This window comes from Acanthochromis polyacanthus, chromosome 4 (genome assembly GCF_021347895.1).
Source record: "Acanthochromis polyacanthus isolate Apoly-LR-REF ecotype Palm Island chromosome 4, KAUST_Apoly_ChrSc, whole genome shotgun sequence".
Classification (NCBI taxonomy): Eukaryota; Metazoa; Chordata; class Actinopteri; family Pomacentridae; genus Acanthochromis; species Acanthochromis polyacanthus.
This window is the reverse complement of record NC_067116.1, coordinates 41,685,196-41,706,174: the sequence shown is the minus strand read 5'-3', so window position 1 is coordinate 41,706,174 and position 20,979 is coordinate 41,685,196. Positions and strand designations below refer to the sequence as shown.

At 43.0% G+C, this 20,979-nt stretch overlaps 1 protein-coding gene across 3 annotated transcripts; it reads left to right on the top strand.

Annotated features, from left to right (window-relative positions):
* Positions 1 to 305: 305 nt before the first annotated feature.
* ankrd24 (ankyrin repeat domain 24) lies at positions 306 to 20,524 on the top strand. 3 transcript variants are annotated; one of them, XM_051947076.1, is made up of 21 exons: positions 306 to 933; positions 1,198 to 1,328; positions 1,536 to 1,624; positions 1,724 to 1,788; positions 1,882 to 1,939; positions 2,172 to 2,242; positions 2,384 to 2,490; positions 4,967 to 5,151; positions 5,736 to 5,758; positions 6,424 to 6,531; positions 6,631 to 6,750; positions 7,934 to 8,063; positions 8,216 to 8,388; positions 11,008 to 11,171; positions 12,119 to 12,876; positions 12,984 to 13,300; positions 17,284 to 17,517; positions 18,457 to 18,624; positions 18,707 to 18,880; positions 19,008 to 19,073; positions 20,103 to 20,524. In XM_051947076.1, the coding sequence occupies exons 1-21, from the start codon at positions 862 to 864 to the stop codon at positions 20,169 to 20,171; spliced, it is 3,282 nt and encodes a 1,093-aa protein (XP_051803036.1). In that variant the 5' UTR covers positions 306 to 861; the 3' UTR covers positions 20,172 to 20,524. The 3 variants fall into 3 exon arrangements, with proteins under 3 accessions (XP_051803036.1, XP_051803037.1, XP_051803035.1); XM_051947077.1 differs by having other exon boundaries at positions 307 to 933; positions 4,967 to 5,139; positions 18,448 to 18,624; XM_051947075.1 differs by having other exon boundaries at positions 307 to 933; positions 18,448 to 18,624.
* The last annotated feature ends 455 nt before the right edge of the window (positions 20,525 to 20,979 follow it).

Here is a 20,979-nt window from a genome sequence, read left to right as displayed (position 1 = left end):
AAGTGGCCTGCAGGGTCCATGATGTGTCCTCATGATGCTTTTTGCACCATTACAAAAAAGAACCGTAATATCCCCATTCAGTCAGCTGCACATTTAGGGATCACAACATCAGTGGATAAATAAACAGAGCTCAGCATTAACTGTTTTCAGCTTTAGCCTGTTTGTGTGTTTGATTATGTCCCCTCCTGCCCCATAAATGACCGTCCAGAACAACTCGATCGGTGTGCAGCTTAATCCAGCTTATTTTCCTCCTCTTTTTGCTGAGTCCTCACATCACCCCAGGCCCTCTATGCTCTGTAGCTGCAGAGATCTGCGACGCTGCCAGGAGGGGGTTACTGTGCAGGACCTGACCAAAAAAAAAAAACAAACTAGTGGAGAACAGGAGGGAGTATTCTATAGAGGAAGAAGAAGGCAGCAGGGAAATTATCAGGTTGGAGGAAAGGAGGACAGCGAGGACAGGAGGGAGGTGCAGTTTTGCGAGGTGCAGTGGAGAGATTTGCTGTGTCCCTGCTAGCAGCTGGAACAGGACGAGGAGAGGATGCTGTTTTGGATGCGGAGAGGCAGCGCTGCACTGTAAGAGGCTGTGAAGACAGAGAACAGCTGTGTTTCTGTATGTTGTGGGGAGATATTCAGTTTCAGTGGAGATATGATTTTGAGGACAGCGTGATTCTGTGGTATGTAGCTCCAGATTACGATGCTGCTCTGACCTCTGAAGGGTGTCTTGCAGAAACTTAGTTGATTCCTCTAAATGACCTGCAGTCGGTGTGTATTGCTAGGTAGCCAGCTGGCTGTGTTGCTGTCAGGCAGGACACACGGTGGTGGGTTTTGTTCACTGTAGCTTTATATAGTTGTGCTAGCAGAATGGATCCTCAGCAGCCTGTGTTTAGCCTGATGAAGCGGTTCTGTCCTTGTCTCAGCCTGCTGCCACTGCCAGTAGGTATCTTCTCTGTCTTTACAATAAATAGAAAATAAAACTAAATACCCTTTTCTTCTGTTTAGAGTATCCTCGAGCTTTTTTATGTAACTTATAGAACTGATAAACATTACTCTCTTAAATCAGCAGGCAAGAAAAGCATGTCAGACGTACTAACGAACTATATTTCTTACTCATCTGCTGTTTTATCTGGTAATAGATCTGCAGTGTGGTATTAGTTTTTCATCCAGTAGTGACCTGTTCTCATGTTTGGCCCCCTTCAGAGTCAGGACTGGAGTAAAAGCGACGAGAGGCTCCTGCAGGCCGTCGAGCAGAATGAACCGGATAAAGTCTCGGCCCTCATTGTCAAAAAAGGCCTTTGTCCCACTAAGCTGGATTCTGAGGGCAAGTCGGCGTAAGTTGTGAACTTTATTTTTCCCTTTAACCACTAGAAACAATCCTGTGTTGAGCTTGCACACGGAAATAGTTGTACTAGATCCATGTTTTAATCATTACTAAAACTAAACTAACAACATGACTTGGCCTCAGAATCAGGTAAATATAAACCAGGATTAGTTTCCCAGCTGCACCGACTAGCATTATGTTTTGTCCTTCTTGCCAGTTTTCATCTTTGTGTATCTCGAGGCCGACTGGACTGTCTGGAGGTAATAATCTCTCATGGAGCAGACGTCAACGTCCTTGATGGGGCTGGTAAGGCATTTGATAATGAAAATATGTTCTCCAGCAAGCCAAGAACCTCCCGTGTCACAGATTGTTTACAAAAGTCTCTTCATAACTGACCGATTCCAGGCTTCAATGCCCTTCACCTCGCCGCCAAAAATGGCCAATCAGAGTGTTTAAAGAGACTATTACAGGTAAAACACAGCGAATTCTGTAAATCAGAAATTAAAAAGGATTTTCAAAATTGTGCTAAGTGCAAATTGAATTTTTTCTGTTTCCTCTAACAGGAGAGATTGTCAGTAGATAGCACTGACAGTATTGGGAGGACGCCACTTCATCATGCAGGTAACAGTTACATGGCACAATTTAATATAGTTATACAGCAATCAGCATAACACATTCTCCTCATATATCCCATTTATTACAGTATAAACATTAGAGGAACCCTGAACCTCAGTTTAATAAAACATTTTCTCTAACTGCAACAAGAAATTTAGAAATTAGGTTGAATTTCATTATATAAACATAATGTATCTATGTAAATCTTTGATAGTTGTAATTCTGATTATACCCCCAGCGGTCAGTGGCTGCTTGTCCTGCACTGAAACTCTGTGGGACTTTAAAGCCAACCTTGACGTCCAGGACAGTGTAAGTTTAAAGAGTGTAGTTGCAATATATTCACTGGTGTTGTTGATCAGAGACTCTCCTGTTATTTTTACTTGTAGATGCTCTTGTCAAGTATATGTGTATATTGTTGCTTCATGTTTGGATCATTGCATGTGTTTTTAGGATGGGGCCACACCTCTGATCTTAGCAGCCCAGATGAGCAGAGTGGAGCTGTGCGTCTTTCTGATGGGTCGAAGTGCCAACGCAAACATACAGGACAACCAAGGAAGGTGAGGCAGCATTAAAGGCATTATGGAGGATGTTTTTTTTTTTTGTTTAATTTGTCTGATTCACATAAAATGAATATACTGACCTTTAGTGGACTTGTATGTATGGTCTCTAAAAGAATAAAAAATTAAAAAAAATAACTGTGGACATGGCAGGACCTGAAAAACATCAGCCAATCAATGCGCTAGGACCGAGGCGTTTGGTTTGCTCCCTTTCCTGTCACTCAAAAATCTTCCGGCTCAGGCCTAGTTACGTAGATTACGTACGCCTTGGACTTACGTGTTTTCTGTATGTGTTGCTTTGGTATAGCTTCGTAGTTAGCTGGCGACTTGTTTTGCTCATCTTTTTTTACATAATGGCAGATAAAGATCCAGGGGGACCCAGCCGTAAAAGACAACTTCACGAGTGCTACGCAAGTTTCTGGAGGGGGGCGTTTCTTCGTAAATGTTAAGAGGGGGGAGGTTAGAGGGGGGTGAGGGAGAGGTTGTATGTGCACATGCGCATGCTACGTTCAAAGTCGTAAGAAATTAAATCTCCTCTAATGCCTTTAATAGTAGTTTGTCCTTTGTTTGTCTCATTGGATTCTTTCTAGTAGCTGTTGAAACCATAACAGATGTAATGACTGAAAGTGTCAGACATGTAGGAGGCCTGCCGAGGCAGACGGGGGCATGAGACAGCCTTCTTAGCAAAAAGAAAACGGTTAAGGATAAGTTTCACAGCAGTCTTGGTCAGAATGCAGGAAATATTCCCATACAAAGATTCTAGTAGTTGGGAGGGATTTACAGGAATGCAGGTCAGGACTTCCAGCTGGGAGCAGCAGCTTTCAGTTTGGCCTTAAGCACCCCCTTGAAGAGGATTATTAGAGAACTGTCCCCCTGTTAAATTCTATCCTTTTTGCTCTGCTTGTCTGGGGTCAGGTCCCAGTGGCAACAGGCTAAGCAGGTCATTCAAGATGTCCATTTTGCCCATTTCCATCTCCTTCTGGGGGATGCTGAGGTGTTCCCAGGCCAGATTGAATGCCCATTTCACTAAATGGGAGGTGTTGATCGTCCGTGTAAGATCACTGGTTATGTGGAGACCCAGGAACATGATGTCATCCTTTCTACCTCCACTCCATTTATGCAGACAGGTGGGTGGGTCATTTCCCAGGATATCCTGAAGTCCACAATGATCTCATTTGTCTTGGTGGTATTCAGCACCAGGGGCCTCATTTATAAAGCTTGCTTACGCACAAAACAGGGCTAGGGTTATAAATGAGGCCCCAGGTCACTTTCAGAACACCATCTCAGCAGACACCGGATCTCCTCCCTGTAGTGGGTCTCATTGTTGTCCGATATTATTCCTACTATGCAGGGTTCTCACCAGCGCATTTCAGTGTAACGGCCCGTTACGCTGTCATAACGGCCCGTTACACTGTCTAACAGGCCGTTACGCAGTCTTAACGGCACGTTATGCTCAGTTTAAAAGATTACGCTGTGATTAGGGCCGCTACGCCAGCGCATTTCAAAGATTACGCTGTTGTTATGAGAGTGTCTGGCTCCGTCATGAGAGTGAGAGAGAGAGCAGCGTGTGTGTGTGTGTGTGTGGGAGGGAGGGGGAGAGCGAGTGAGACAGACAGGCAGTCGGTGCAGTCAGAGGAGGAGAGAAGGTGTGTAGTTGCTGCTTTGGCGGTACTGTGCGGTTCAGCCACTGTTTATAGACAATAAAGGCTGCAGTGTTCTTCGATACGGCTGGGCTCCTGTGTCTTTGCTTCTATGGCTGCTGATGAAGTGAAGGGGGTTAACCCCGGGCTTCCTGACCACGGTCGGGGGCCGAACAGGAAGGGTTAACACTGTGATTAGGGCCGCTGCGTTGTTATTTTGACAGATAACGCCATGTGCGTTTGTTTTTATCAACTGGGTGCCTATCTAGGTTAATTTATGTCTCCCCACCTCAGCCGTACTTTCCTGTCGATTGACCCGTTCCCGTCTATTGCGCATGCGCGCATGCACATTCTCGTCTATTGCGCACGCGCGTGCAGAAGGACCTGCCGTTACGCTGAAAAAAAATCCTGGCGAGAACCCTGCTATGGTGGTGTCATCAGCAAACTTTTCATCACAGCATTCAGCAACCTCTTGTGCCCTAAGGATGTGGGCATCCTGGACCAAACTACTCCCATCAGGATGGAAATGTTCCATTATAGGATAGAGAGGATCATTTAGAATAATTTGATTTTTAAAGGTGAGAAGTCGACCCAAACCATGCTACCAAACTGTCTCTTAAAACATAACAGAGCTTTCAGAACCCCCCACTGTATTGATAAAGGCTAACTGATACTTCCTTTAATTTGTCACTCATCTGTATACACACACACACACACACCTTGCCCCTCACCCCTACACAAGTACATAATCATTCATTTTTAGAATCTCTCTCAGCTTCATTTTAAATTGCTGGCAATTTTGGTATCGAGTTATAGTATTGTGTTTGGAATCCCAGGTCTGCGTTGATGTTAGCCTGTGAGAGTGACAGTGTTGAGACTGTAGAGGCTCTACTGAGAGGCGGAGCCAACACACAGCTTGTGGATACACTTGGACACAAAGCGACCGACTACAGCACCACCACAGGCAACCAGCGCATCATTCAGATGCTGCAGGACGGAGTACCTCCAGGTACAGTACAAGGTCTGAGTATTTTCCCAGAAGTGTCTCTTAAGGCCTTTTCTAACTAGCGCAGCTCTTTTGACCATTCCCTCTCTGCCTGAACAAATGATCACAAATCCTGCCCTGTTAGTTCTGTTCAATGATGAATGAAACAGCTCTTGACAGCACTTATTTCACATGAAGTGGCAGTGTTATATAAAACACATGGCAGCAGCATGGCGCTCCTGTTGGCTGCTGTGCTGCCCCAGATCCCGACTGACTCTCAGCTCCCCCAGGAAACAACTGTAATAAGAGGAAGTGGATCAGGAGGACAGCTGGGTGTGATCATAAAGTGGAGTTAAAAAAATGAAAGACTTGCTCTACTTTTATCTCCCAACAAAGGCTTTGCTGATATATGAAAAACAGATGTGTGGCTGGTCTGAGGAGATAGTGATGAAGGAGAGGATTCTGTTTGCATGTGACGCCTGACCACATTAGTTTGTATTCTGTAATTGGGACAGTTTGGTGGATTTTCAACAAGATATATGACTTGCCGACTTTTTGCCGAACCTTCTCGCATAACGAGGTTTAAGTGTTTTACTGTCTCTTTTCTCACGCGTACGTAGCATCTGAGGGCGCCGGCGAGGAGGTAATGTTGCATAGCTGCGTGTTGCATCACTCCTTCCATCAGTGAGATCATGGCTCACTTCGGCAGATCATATTGTGCATGTTTTCCAATATGAGGTCATTGTTTTTGTGTGCCGCTTTCTTTTTGTTGGCTTTCTTTCCCCTTTTGTTGCTGACCCTTTTCGCCTTATCTTAGTTTCCTCCATTTTCCTTTTTAAGTTGCGCTTGACCTCTGCTTGTTTGCAATCCCCTTCCTCTCACCCACCAACACCCCAACCCCACCGCAGCCAGCTCAAATCCCTTCAGGCGCCTCATCAGTCCAAGGGGGAACCACCCCCCGCAAACGGAAAGCTCCTCCACCGCCACGCTCTCCTCTTCAGGTACCGTAAGGAACATTTCAGTGGATGAAAAACATCCTCGGCTTATATAACCTACACTTGAAACATAAAGAAATGTTGAAACTGTGAACTTGGTTATGCCGTTTTAGATGAGAAAAAGCCAGGGTAACAAATAAATTTACCTCAGATTAATGTCATGAATCTATGGTACCACTTGCAAGCCAAAATCCTACACTGGTGTCCATATTTATGCTAGTCTCTCTGGCGATTCAACAGTGCTTCTCAAGAGATCAGCTACACTAAGCTATCCCTGTCATTACAATTTGTATACTTTTTCCTCATTACGAAGATCCAGGGTTTGCCGGCCTCTCCACGGCCCAGTCCAGATCCTCCAGCCCAGTCCCCTGAGCCCCCTTCTGCCTCTCCCCAGCCTCCAGAATCCCAGGCATCAGCCCAGGTAAGCACTGTAAATCTTCATTTAAGTTACAGTGCATGTTTTCCCTTCATATTAGATGCAATGCAGTTTATAACCGGTTGTTACGGTTGTGTGTATAAGGGTGAAGACGAAGAGGTGTTCGAGGAGATCCGACGGCTTCGTCTGGAGAGAGGCCGCCTGCTGCAGAAGATTAAAGCCTTGGAGCAGCAGCATCAGAGCGCCCTCTCTGCCTTGGAGGAGGTACTGAACAGCAGGCAGTGTAAAACTTAAATCCTTACTCCTTACACTGATTTTATTTAAACCTTTAACTATTTATTAAACCCTACACTACAGGCCAAACATGAAACAAATCAAGGAATAAGGAATGTGTTTGTGCTGATGTTTAACGCCAGAATTGTCCAAAAAAAGTGAAAATCATGTTCATTTCAAGAATAGAATAGAACTTTATTTGTCATTGCAACAAGTACAACGAAGTTGCAAAAGCCCTTCAGTCAGTGCAAAACAGTGTGAAGAAATACGATAAAATGTGAAGAAATACGCTAAAAATAACAGTAAGGTGCAGGAGGGAATGAGTGTAATGATACAGTAGCAAAAAAAATAAATGACATGAGGTAGTTATATTATAACGGAGGTATTGCTATTGACCTTTGTTTAGAAGCTAATCATATATTCTATTAATATCCTAAGTGCAAATGAGAACCCAAGAACCATGGGTGTCAAATCACAAGTCTAATATTCTAATTTGTCACTTTGCATCTGGAATATCACAAAAACACTTGGGGAAGTAACCAAGCACACAGAAGTCAGGTCTCAGTACTACCAGGCATTAAGGTGATTAATTACAGATCTCACAAAATGCACTTTAATGTTTTTTTGTCCATGTGGCACACAAGGTTGGGTGGACTAACTAAAGCAAACCGATCTTACAAACAAGGAAACGGTGTAGAGCACACTAAGCGATCACTGTAAAATATTGACAATTACATGAAATTAGAGCACATTTTCACCACAGAGTAAACATAAATGTTAATAAATGTAATTTAAAACGACAATAAACCGAAGCATCTCCCCATAAAAAGTTGTGTGGCCCCACTGCAATGTCCAGAGTCATGCAACTGTGTAAAAGACACACCCACATCAAATTCTGTGGAACAAACCACTTCCAAAAGATCCAACATTCAAACTTTTACTACAAATAACTCACAACAGAGTGAAGTCTAGTATCTTCGCTGGCCTCCTACTGAAAGAATCAGCACCTCTCAACATATCTGAGTTCATCACTTCATCCTCTCCCAATAAGAAGCAAACAGTGGAAAACAACTCTACATGTACTGTATGCATCTGTATTAGATATCACAGTATATTTATAAAGATAAGAAAGCGAAAGTTTTATGTATAGTTTTTCTATGTGTTTGTCCACTAGCTGTCTCAACTAAAGCAGCGTCTAGAGGAGGCCGAGGCAGAGCGGGACAGGCTGCTGGAGGAGCTAAAGGGCGGTCATGGTATTGGGGCAAGTGACTCTGAGGACATGGATGAAATGCTGGACTTCCCAGGTATGTGATCTGTGTATCCATGAACTTTCCCAGCCTTAGCAGAGCGCACGCATGTACTTACAAGCATGTGTCCCTGCTGTATTACTAGGCCATTCCTGTGTCAGTCATTATTAGGATTGATTTCCTTCTGTTGTGGTTTCTTCTCCCTCTAGAAAAGCTGCTCTCGAAGCGCTCCAGAGCTGCTCAGGATGAGGACACTCCTCAAACGGACGCAGAGTCGGCCGGCCCCGCTGCTACCCCCGGAGACCCTGGAACTGTTGCTGAGCTGCGTAAACAAATAGAGGAACTTGCTTCTCAGAACTCTGAACTTGTTCTTAAAGTGCAGGTAAGGCCAAACAGCACAAATGCATAAATACACATAACGCAACAGCTACTCAAACACATGCACAAAAGATACTATCGTTCCCAATATGTGCCACATTAAAGCACACAAACACACAGTACCCTAGTATAAACTGGTGGTGAAGTGATTATTAAATGATTCTTGGGCTGAACATGAAGATTCTGTTTCAAGAGAAGTTGAGTGTCCCTGACTCAAGCATTAGTCATGACCACTTAAACTTCAGGACGGTGCACTCTGCTACGCTAATGCACCGTGGCAGTTATGTGCACACAAGTATAAATAGAACAGAGCAGCATCAGATGCAGACATGGAGGCATTTTGTAGACATTCGTCACTGACTGGGTCCTGCTGGGTGAAGTAAACGCTGCTCTTCAGCACTGAAGTTTGTTTGAAGGGTTCTGTAATGGTGTGGTTTTTCATTCACCACTGGAGGCCTGACAAACAGAGATCCAGGCCAAGAGTTTCACATCTGTCCCACTGTGTGAAAAAAAGAGCCAGAGAGGGAAGCCAGAATCCTTATATCTGATGTGAGGACAAGGAGATATGGTGTCCATGATGTAGGACAGAAACAAACTAGAACCAGATTTTTCTTCTGTGGTTTATAATGCTGGTTTCTGTAACTCATAGTTAATTGAAGAGGGGGCTACATCTATTTTGCCGGGTAGGGATGGCTGTTGTGATGAAAAGCTGTTCAGTCCAGTGTCTTTGGGGCTTGATTCTTACTAGAGATTAAAAGCATTTTGGGTCAGTTTTTCTATATTTTTCCTTCATGTAATGGAACTGAAATACTAACTCTCTGGAGTCCGTTAGTTTAGTCACGAAGACTTGCAGTCCATTGTATGCACCAAGATATAAGCCAAGCATTACTACTAGGGATGTCCTGATCCTGATCCTAAGTTCAGTATTTGGGTCAGTCCAAGCAATTTTTATTCGGATCTCAAAATTAATATTCAGACACCACCGTCACGACCGAATATTCGGATATTCAGGTCCAGCCCTGCTACAGTTACAGCTCTTTTAATGATGAACTTTAAAGGTGTGGATGGTCAAGAATCTCGTCATACAGTCCATCCTCTAAACAAGGAAATCAAATCAAATTTAATTGTTACATACACAGTTTTACATGGTACAGTGCATAGTAAAGTGTTTTCTGTGCCTAATCCGGCTTGTACACACAAAGCAAAGTAATATCGCAAAAGAGACAGAAGGCACTTGTTTGTTCTTCTTTTGTATATGCAATCCATGCTGCCACAAATTTTGGGCTGCACACAGATGACTGCAAAGCAAACTGCACAGAACTTTGTGGACTTTGGCGTATGACGAAGGTAGTGTCTACGGATACGGGTCCGTATTCGTAGCCCACAGGCTACGGCACTTTCCATTTGCCAGACAGATACGGACCCGTACGCGAGTCTCGCGAGTCAAGAAGCTGCTAACCACTGCAAACTGTTGAAAGGTAAGCAAAGGTTAAGGTTAGGGTTAGTGTTAGGGTCAGGTTTAGGGTCCGTACCTGTCGTACCGATGCTACGGGTCCGTACAGCTAGCGTCTGCCGGGAGTCACGTGACCAGATCTCACATATCTGATTGGCAAATGGCAAGTGCCGTATCCGTAGTCCACAGGCTACGGGTACGGGTCCGTACCTCTAGCAACAACCTATGACGAAACTTAAATCACATGTACTCCTACCAACATGCCAAAATAACAGCCCGATCTCACGAGGATTCGTGAAACTGTTACGTAAATTTTTGTTTCGGTTTCGTGCGCACCAACACGATTTCGTCATGTTTTTCGTGCCGCTCACCACGAAATGCGCACCAATGTATTTTAAACGGCGGACTTTTCGTGCCACCCAGAACGTATTTCAAACGAATGTGTGTATTATATTTTTAATGTAAAACCATGGCGAATCCAACGCTATATTTTGCATGACATCGTCCCTAAACATAACCCTAACCATAATCCTAACCATAACCTAACCATAAGCCGGTGGTACACTTACCAATTTGCATAGGAATTTCAAGAATGTCCGGCGGCCGGCGGCCGCAAATGCGATCACACAAGCAGTATACGCCGATGGACAGCTTAGATCGTCATGAATCCGCCGGTATAAACCACTTTCAGCTGTGATTACCACAGCGGGTTTCGTTGTGAGCAACACAAAAAACATTTCGTGGTGAGCGGCACGAAAAACATGACGAAATCGTGTTGGTGCGCACGAAAAAGAAACAAAAAATTTACGTAACAGTTTCACGAATCCCCGTGAGACCGTGTTGAAAATAACTGTTAAATGCAAGAGGCTCCACCTAGGCTCACAACGAGGCACTACATCTAAGCGACAACACTTGAAGTGTGTATTGTCTAGAAAAAAGAGATTAGATTGGCATTCGGATTTGGGAAATATTAAATAATAATCAAATGAACTTGATCAGGATTTTCCAAAATACTACTTACTCTAATCTAAATATTTAGTGTACTCTGATGATGCTATCTGAAAGCTCCGTGCAATTTAGCTTGCAGAGTTTACTGACAAACAGCACCGTGTGTAACTGAAAGCTGTTCACTTCCATAAGGTGATATAATCTAATCTCTGCTGTGTACAGATGCTGGAGATGTTTGAGAAAGATGACACGGACATGCAGACCTCCACTTCAGACTTTGTCCCCATCGTTCAGTATGAGACCCTGAGGAAGGAGTTTGAAGCCCTTCAGGAGCGTCTCTCTCAGGCCCAGGCTTCAGACGACGCCTCCAGTGTGGCAGAAACACAGTAAGATTGATTCATTTATGAGTCGCCACTGAAAAACTGAAGTGACAACCGCATCGCACTTCACATTCACTTGATCCTGTCTAACTTGAGATGTGCACACCTTTGCTAATATCATTCTGGCAACCTCAGCAAAGCGTGCATGGGGCCTCTATTGGGGCCATTTTTAAACGTGCTGAGCATTTAGAAAAATTTCCTGCAGCATGATGGAGGCAGACAAAGATTGTGGGTAAAAGTTCTTGCTCACGACATCATGGTTTTGTTTGGTTTTTAACCACTATTGCATCATGTTTAGTGTCTTTCATAAACGAAAGCAACAAAATTAAAGTTGTACAAATTGCATTTTGACAGCAGTGCATGCAAGAATACACTGTTCTTGTGTTAAGCAGAATACTAAACTACTGAAAATGATCACTTGATTTATTTGTTTGAACTACTTTTAATCCATTGTAATAATTTATAAATAACTTTCACGATCTATTTATTAAGCAAAAGTGATAAGAATATCAATTTCCAGCTGTGATTTTCCAGCATTTTCTGACATTTTATAGAATAAATTTTGATCACTGAGTGAAGACACCATCCTTTAATCTACAGGGAAAGTAGAAGCTAAGCATGTTTACTTCACTTTATGATGTTTATTGTATAATCACATGATCTGTTGCACTTTAAGAGATCACGGTTCAAAGTGATCTTTACCGAGGGGTAATTTATCCTAAAGTCAGCAGCAGTGCACCACAGTGGTACGCAATTTCACCACACTCTCAAACCACATAACAGATTAAAAAAAAAGGGCTGACAATATGAAGTAAAATTAACTAGAAAAAAAACCATGAGCTCATCAGTCTTAAACAAAAATAGAGTAAACCACATAAAATCGCTTAGTGCTCTTTTAAAAGACAACGATAGCTTTGCCTTAACAGCTGATAATGCTTGTCTTGTTTTGGCAGTGGTGATGAGAAGGAAGGAGATGAAGAGAGCACAGAAGCTCTTAAGGAGAAGCTGCGTGGGCTGGAGGAGCAGTTGGCCTCTTCCCAGTCTGAGCTGGAGGAGCTGAGGGAGCAGATGCGCCTCGGGGTGCTTTCTGTGGAGTGCACTGAAGGAGATATTCCCACAGCAGGTGCAGGGGCTTCAGACGGCGGTCCGAGCCAGGAGGCGCAGCAGCTGAGAGCCAGAGTGACGGAGTTAGAGGAGGAGCTTGCTAAGAGGCAGGGCGAGGCTGGGGGTCAGAGTGACCCAGTGAGTGACACAATCAAACAGCTGACGGAGAAAGTAGAAGAACTCCAGGCTGCTCTATCCCAGAAGGAGTCCACGAAAGAGGGACAGGAGACAGAAAGTGGAGAGACGGTAAAGGGCCTGCGTGATAAAGTCACAGAGTTGGAGGCAGCCCTGGCAGAAAGCCGGACATCTGGGAACGAGGGAGGAGCGGGAGGAGATGGGAATAAAGTTCGTCGCCTTCAGGAGCGTTTGGGCGAGCTGGAGGGGGAGCTGAGGAAGTGTGTTCCCCGATCAGAGCTGGAGGAGGTGCAGCTGACTCTGGGGCTGCAGTGTGAGCAGCTGGCCAGGGAGAGGGCAGATGTGGCCAGGAGGCTTAACGATGCCCTCCTGGAGCTGGAGAGGCTCCGACCTCCTCCACGTGGAGATGAGGAGGAGGAGGAAGAGGAGGAGGAAGAGCACTCAGAAAGCTCAGAGCGTTCAGTCGTATCAGGTGCGCACAGTTAGGTTTTTTTGCTGAACTGAAAATCATTGTATTTACTTGGTAATATCTTGCATTTTTAAAGAATTTTGTGAATGATCATGCATCTGTCCAATCAGACCATTCCAGGCGCACCTTGGCAGCGGTGAGAGAAGAGCTGGAGGTCGCCAGGCAGGAAGCAGCTCAGGCTCTGGACTGTCTTTGCGCCGAGCGAGAAGGCCGAGCTCAGGACGCCCTGCAGCGGAAAGATTCAGTGCCGCTTTCCAAACACAAGGAGGCGCTGTCTGCAGTGTCGGAACAGCTGGCTCAGACGCTGCAGGAGCTCCAGGAGGAGAAGAACCTCAGGAGCCAAGCTGAGGAGCAGGCGGCTGCACTGGAGGCCAAACTTGAGGCCATGCAGGACGCCGTTCCCAAAGAGGAGCACGAGAAGGTCAAGGTCAGTAGGGACTGGAAAAATAGTAGTTTTCAACCCCCTTGGACTTTTCCTCTTTAATTGCTTTTCAATGTTGAATTATGGCCCATGTAATTTGTCTTTTTTTTAATGAAAATTAGCAAAAAAAAAAGAAAAAAAAAAGGTTCTTTTATGTCAAAGTGAAAACAGAATTCTACAAAGTAATGTCAATTAATTAAAAACACAGTCTCAATCAGGTTTGCACATCTGGATGCTGCAATTTTACCACATCATTCTTTACAAAAATGCTCAAGCTCTGTAAGGTTTGCACAGGACATGTGAATGAACAGCTCTTTTGAAGTTCAGCAAATTCTCAGTTAGACTGAGGTCTGGGCTCTGACTCAGCCAATCCAAAACATTCCCCCTTGGAAGTTTTCTCTTATTCAGTATCCTTTTCACTGAGTTGCTTAGAGTGTTATTTTTTCTTCATGATGTAGTTAAATCCAGTGACTGGACCTCCCACATACAGGTGTCTTTACACTACAGTCACTTGAGACACATTCACTGTACTCAGATAATCTCCAATCACACAAATTATGTGACTTCTAGAACCAAATGGTTACACCGGTCTTGAACCAATAAAGTTATTTTAAAGGGGTGAATAGTTATGCAGTTGCTTTCTTTGCATTTTAATTTAATTGATGTTGCTTATAGAAATCTGTTTTCACTTGGCTGTGAAAGAGTCTTTTTTTTTTTTTTTGCCAATTCTTGTCCTAAAAGAAAATTTTTCAACATATTTTTGAACAATGTCTGAAAAGATTCCTCCTATAAAGTGTAAGGTTCAGGAGGGAGTTTTGTTAGAAATACAGTCACCCCAAAACCACACAATGACGACAGATTGTAATTTTTTCGTGAAAAAAATGTATTGAACCCACATACAACGTTGAGCTCATGAATGTTGAAATGACCAAAACATTTTATGTAGTGACAGTTCACAAAAACCACAATTGAGTCCCAACAGTTTCAAAGATAAATGTCAAGTGTCCTCACACTTTCAATGACGGGATGTTTCATGTACCCAGGGTTTGAGCAGGACTCCACTCATGAATCAGACCGTTGCTTTCTTTCTTTTCCTCTTCTATTTTGCAGTGGTCACAAATTCATGGGATACAGAGGTGATAACTTCCATAAGTTAATACATTTAGTTGATAGGTTAAGGTGAAAAACCTTTAAACAAAATGCAAAAGAACAATGTTCACATTACTGCATTCAGCAAATAGTAACCATTCCTTATGTACATTTTCACCACATTGGCAAATGCTACTCCACTCAATTTATGTTTGTCAACCTCAACACAACATAAACTGAAGCGACAAACCATGGCATGAGCAATATTCAACCCAATCCTGTACCACACATGAATTTATCTGCATTTTAAAGAGTTGATTTTAAATCACATTTTAACAAATTACTGAGCATTTTTATCAAAATGTTTTAACCATTTTAAACTTTTTAATTCATATTTTAAAAATTATTTGAAGTGCATAAAGTGACTTTTAAAGTGCAATCCTTTCCAGATCAAATAAATAAATCAATAAAGTGGATAGTACAAACCCACCATTACATGAATTAACTGGTCTTAGCTGGAAACCCTCTAATTAGCACCAATTAGCCTGCAATGTTATGTTCAACTGAACAATTACAAAACACACGGCAATTATTGGCATACAGACATAAGGAAGTTGACAGTAAGCTGCTGGTAGCTGACGCCGATCTCTGTGGCTAATGCTAACACATCGGCAGTTTAAACAGTCTTTTAGAGCCTTCATAATTCTGCTCTTACCGGCTGCAACCCGGATTTTGTAGATGAAAGCAGTCCTGCACAGTTTTCCGCAGATCTTGACAGCGTTTTTTTTTAAAATGCGGTCATTCATTCTCAGTTCCTTCTCAGTGCTACGCGTGTCCCCTTTTATGCCGCAGGTGGCAAACCTGCAGCCGCAGATTGGTTCCGCCCCAGCTGAGTGTAGCACCCATAGCACCTGTGTGTAAATGCTTCTTTGTGAGTTTTCAGCTCCTTCCAGTTTGACTTGACAATAAAAATGTCTTCTTTCACCCACAACTGGTCGGCCAGGCAAATCAAACCCAAACCCTTGGGCAACAAAACAAAAGTCGAGTTCACTCAAGAAAATCCTACAGCCCCCTTATAATGAATGTCCGCCGAGAGGGTCTGAAGTGATGGCAGATCCCTGCGTGATGGAGATGGAGATATGGACGTGGATGGATAGCAACACAGTGGCAGATGGCTGAAGATCAAAGTCCCGCTGAAGAGAATGCTCAAAAGAAAAACCAGCCTACACAGATGTGCAGGGCAATTACTCATGCAATCCATAACAAGTGTCCAATAAGTTGCCATTCTGCCAGTTCTTTCTTGGCTCATAACACACAACACACTTGGCTGTACACACAACAATACAACATATCATAGATGAACAATATAACCCTTTGAATGTAAATAAATCGTTCCCTCAGCCTACAGCCGATAATGCAACACATTATACAGTTTAACATAGCACTCAGAAACTCACAGTCTAGCTGCATGAAACGTACTCTAGTATTTGAACACATGCAGCATCTAACTAGCCAGCGCTGAGTGGCGACCCTTCATTTACACAGTAAATTACTCAAGTAGCAACAACATACAGCTCAGTAAACACATACATCAATGGAAAACCGTTTCACTCCAATCAAAGTTATCCCGACTGTCTTTTTTGTTTTTTAGACAGACTAAGGGGCTCATGTTTCCCGTTTTTAGCTTCACTTTGCTAGCGTTAGCATGCCACGGTAAAACCTTGAAAAACACCCATTACTCACCAGAATGTCGATTTCTATTTGGTTCAAATACGTCTGATGATTCTTATCTACTTCGGTAACTTCTGCGGTTAACTTCAGTGTCAAAATACCTCATTTATCGTTTGGTTTTTAAGTAAATCCAGCTCTAGCTCGAGCATAGCATAGAAAGAAAAGATGGCGTATTTCGGTAAGATGGCTACCCCTAGCACTTTTCGTGTACTAAACAAACCTATGAAATTCAATCTTAGGGACAATAATGGCCTTCTACTGCCACCTGGGGACCAATTTGAGGTACGAAGTCTCCTAAGAGAAAAGGCAATTAAAGGGACTAACTCAAAATACTTGCTAAAACACATTATTAATAACCTGAGGTTATCTACCTGAGTTACAAAAGCAAGTTCAGTATGAGAAATGTGGGTGTTTGCATTTATATATAACATATACTAAAGTTTATCTGGCGTTAATCTCAGTAATGATGATGTTTTCTGTCTGAAATTTTTATTGTGTTTCCATATTCAGTGATTCTTTACTGAGCTGGGACATGCTTGTTACTACAAAACCATCACCCCTTCGGTGTCACAGAGAGGAAATTTTGAGCTAAAAAGACTGAATTTGCCAAACACAGATGGTTGAATCCTCATTTTAGCTTTGAAGGTGATTTTTGCAGCTAAGTAGAACTGTGGTTCCCCTGCACTTGCATTGAAATTGCTTTAGTAGGAGAACTTTTTGCAGACTGTGTGAACATTCGAAACAACTTCTGTCATAAAGATGTGCGTACTGGCATATGAATGTTCTGAGAAGTACTTGAATTTATTTTTAAGGTTGTTTCTCATTGCTTTTAGATCTGATAAGGATTCTAGAGGGATTCTAGCAAACTCAAGAAGTTCCACTCGAATTGATTTTAGGATGTTTTCTCAAGAACACTTGTAATAGTCATTTTTAGTATGAAACACTTTTGATGAACAAAAGAGTATACATCATATGGGATCAGCATAAGTATACATGCGGTACTACATTACTGTGTGTGAAAACATGCAAATAGAAAATCATGTAAATATAGCTGTCATCATGTTTCAGTCTCACTTAGGAGTCTAGTTTTTGAATTTGCTATAAACTTTTAAATGGCCACTGCACGGAGTGTTATAATCCATCACTTAATCTGTGCTTTTTGCTCCCAGGCGGAGCTCCAGCGCTCCCTGCAGGCCAGTGAGAGCAGTGCAGCTGCAGCCCAGGACGCTGTGACAGAGAAAGAGATGGAGCTGAGGGAGCTGAAATCCCAGAAGGCTGCAGAACAAGGTCTGATCTCTAAGGAGGACCACGAGGCCCTGCGGCTCTCCCTGCAGGCCGAGATCAACGCCATCACGGCCCGATTCAATGATCTCACCCGCAAACATGAGAAGACCTGCACTGAGGTGTGTGTGTACACACTCGTGTGTGTTATTGTGTCTGTCTTCAGTCCTTTCTAATGTCATCTAAAGCCAAATTAGATGTTATTGTGTCTACCACAAAGTGAGCTCTGTTCCATGAAGGCCTCTTTCCTGCTTCTACATTATTCATATGCACTTCCCCTCTTCAGTACCTCCTTCTGTTTCAGTGATCCCTCTGTATATGTGCTTACTGATGGGCTGAAGTACTGTTGCATGTGCACTGTAGCCTCCAGATTGCTTTAAAATGTAATTTTCCTTCAGCCTGTGAAGTGGCATTCAGATATATATACTCTATAAACTGGATGATTGTCTCTCCGAAGCAGCAGCAAACACAATAGCTAATAAAGGGCCTCCTGTTCACATAGAGAGTGAGTATTTTTTATTGCAAAACGTGGCCTTTTTGGACCTGACAACATTTGAGATTTAATGTGTGCTTACATACACACTGGTAGTGGAGGTAGCATTGTTATACAGGGGCAACAGCAACTATTTTGATAAAGATATAAGATTTACATTTATTCGTTAATGTTTGGTGCTTTCACTAAATCAGGAAGCATGATAATGTATAGCATGAAACATGACATTGAAATGCAAATTAAGTAGCTGAGGAACCTTCCCAAGAGGTAATAGAAGCAAACATAGAAAACTGGACATCTCCATAAATGCTATACCAGAATGCTGCTTATATATTTGACTAGAAAAGATCGAATCAAGGCACCAGTTGAATCAAAATGAATGCAGGACTTTCCTTTTCCCCCCAGATGTGTGTTTCTGTTTGCATGAATCTGTCTATTTTAATTCTTTAACTCGACACCTTGGAGAGCCTCTAATTCCACACAAGTAGAAAGTATCTTAACTGAGGATAGACAGCGTGTTTTTAGTGACAGGATGCCACTGGTGGTTTTACCGGTCTAGGTGTTCCAGGTGCAGAGGGAGGCGCTCTTTAACAAGAGCGAGCGGCAGGTCGCGGAGTCCCAGCTGGCCACGGTGCAGCAGCAGCTCACTGAACTTCAGGCCCAGTCCAGCCACATCCAGGAGCTCCACAAGGGCATCCAGGAGTCCCAGGGCCTGGTCAAGGAGAAGGATCGCAAGGTGAGGAATTGAGACAGCAGCTCAAACTGCTTCTGTGGGAGAAAAAGATCTGCAAGCTGATGTGTTGGATGTATGTGTGCAGATAACGGAGCTGTCAAAGGAGGTGTTCCGGCTAAAGGAGGCCCTGGGGGCTCTCTCACCTCCTCTCGGCATCACCTCCTCCTCCTCCTCCTCCTCTTCACCCGCCCATCATGGAAACCCCGGACAGCAAGTGGCTCTGCAGAACAGGATCGGAATACTCACCCAGCAGCTCCAGGTGAGGAAAGAATTCACATTAGGGATGTACGTTAAAGCTTTTATCAGTGTATATGTTTGAAAATGACCAACTGATATCCACTCTGGATCTCCACATGATAGTGAAATATTCTGTTTTTTTTTTGCAGGATTGGGAGAGAAAGCACAAGCAAGTGGTGGCTGTATACCGCTCTCATTTACTGGCAGCTGTACAGGTCAGTTGAGTGCACACATAAACAAACATTACAAGTAAAAATGACATTTTGTTGAGGATTTCAACATGTGTATGCTCTATATCCGTTTGCTTCCACATCTTAATCAGTTTTGTTATTAGCTCCAAGTCACACCACAGCAATTTGTGCAGAAGTAGACCGCCTACCGACACTTTTGTCTCGACTGTTTTGTGAGTTTTGGAACATGGATCTGCTCAGTGGGTGCATTTTCTAAAACAACAGCCAAGAGTCTGGACTGTGAATGGCACTGGCTGTTTTGAATTTGCCCCCCTTTGAGATGCAGACAGTGAAGATCTGTCCACCATCTCCTCTTACCAGACAAAGTGGATGAAATTTCAGGAGCGTGCAGAGAAAAGTGGCTCGACTCAGCCTTGCTCAGTTTTATCATATTTCACCAAGGTTTAGATGGTTGTGTGAACTTCTGAAAACTTGCTTGCTAAGTTGCTTACTTTGATGCTTTTGGCAGGTTTCATTATTTCTAAAATGATTCAGGCTGTTCTAATGGCTAGTTAATGGCTAATTTCTCTTTTCTGGTACATTTAGCGTTGGTCAGTGTGGCAGGCCAGTGAAAAATTGAGCTGTGCATGGGTTGTCACAGGACATTCCTATTTTTCTAACATGCAAATGAGTATAAAAAGAATTTCCATTTCATTATTGCCTCATTGCTTGACAGAATATGAAATGTGGTGGAGTGTGCAAGGCAACTTATCCAGTTTTCACACCTTGAAAGAAGTCTCTATCAAGTATAAGCTTATGTATTTCATATGCAGTTAATGCAAAGTAGCTCATATCTAAAACTGTCAAATAAGCACAAAAGAGTAAAAAGTGGAATATTTTCCTTTGATATTTTGCTGAGTAATAATATCATGTAGCAAAAATGGAATTACAAGTACTAAAATTTACATTTACAGCACATAATTACATCCAGCACTCGTTATGGCTATTCTACCTGTGCTCGTACAAGAATTACAATACGGAGACATAATTTTCTGTCTTCTTCCCCTCCCACAGGGTCGTATGGATGAAGAGGTGCAGCGTTTGCTTCTCCAGATCCTGAGGATGTCACAGCAGGGACACTGAACTCTATCTGCAAGTTTCTCCTCAACTTTAGCATTATGTAGCTGCTCCATCACAGCAGCCTGTGGGACCAGTATGGTAACGTCTAAAAAGCCAAATCCAACTGATCTGTGGTCGGACGTACAGTAGCTGCATGCGTACATCGTAGTAACTGAAACAACAGCCTTAAGGCTTGACCGAGAACCAAACAGTAGAACAGAACGTGGAGTGCCTTCATTATCTGTCAGGGGTTTGTGATAGCAGGATGTGAATGTGGATACGGAGTGGTTATTTAGAATGAATTGGTTGTGTGAAAAAGTCTATTGATTTTATATGATATTGTTTTAATAAAAGAAAAATAAGTGCTTTGCCGTTCATCCTGTTCTTTAACTCGCTTCATACACAGATACACTTGAGTACAGAATAGGCTCTATGCTGCTGCTCGCATCTATTTTGAGGCGATAGAAATCTGAAGTCTTAATTTGGCTGACGTGTGCGTGGACAGCTGTGCATAGCTGCAGATCAGCTACATTAGAGGACACATGTATGAAGATCCCATGTGGTGAAAATACATTTTTGTGGTTTGTGGTGTAAAATAACAGCTGTTAAAATATGAAGACGTTCACTTTCGCTATTCCTCCAGTCCATCCACAACTAGTCAGCCTCCCACAAAGCAGGAAAAACTCAACTCAGATGCTATGCAACACCTAAGTAATCAATAGTCATCCAGCAGCTGGTGAAATTAACCATCCTTGCAGTATTTTGAGCTAGAAAACAGTGGGAACGTGAGACTTTTGGGGGAGGGGAAAAAAAAGAAAAAAAGAAGCATAAC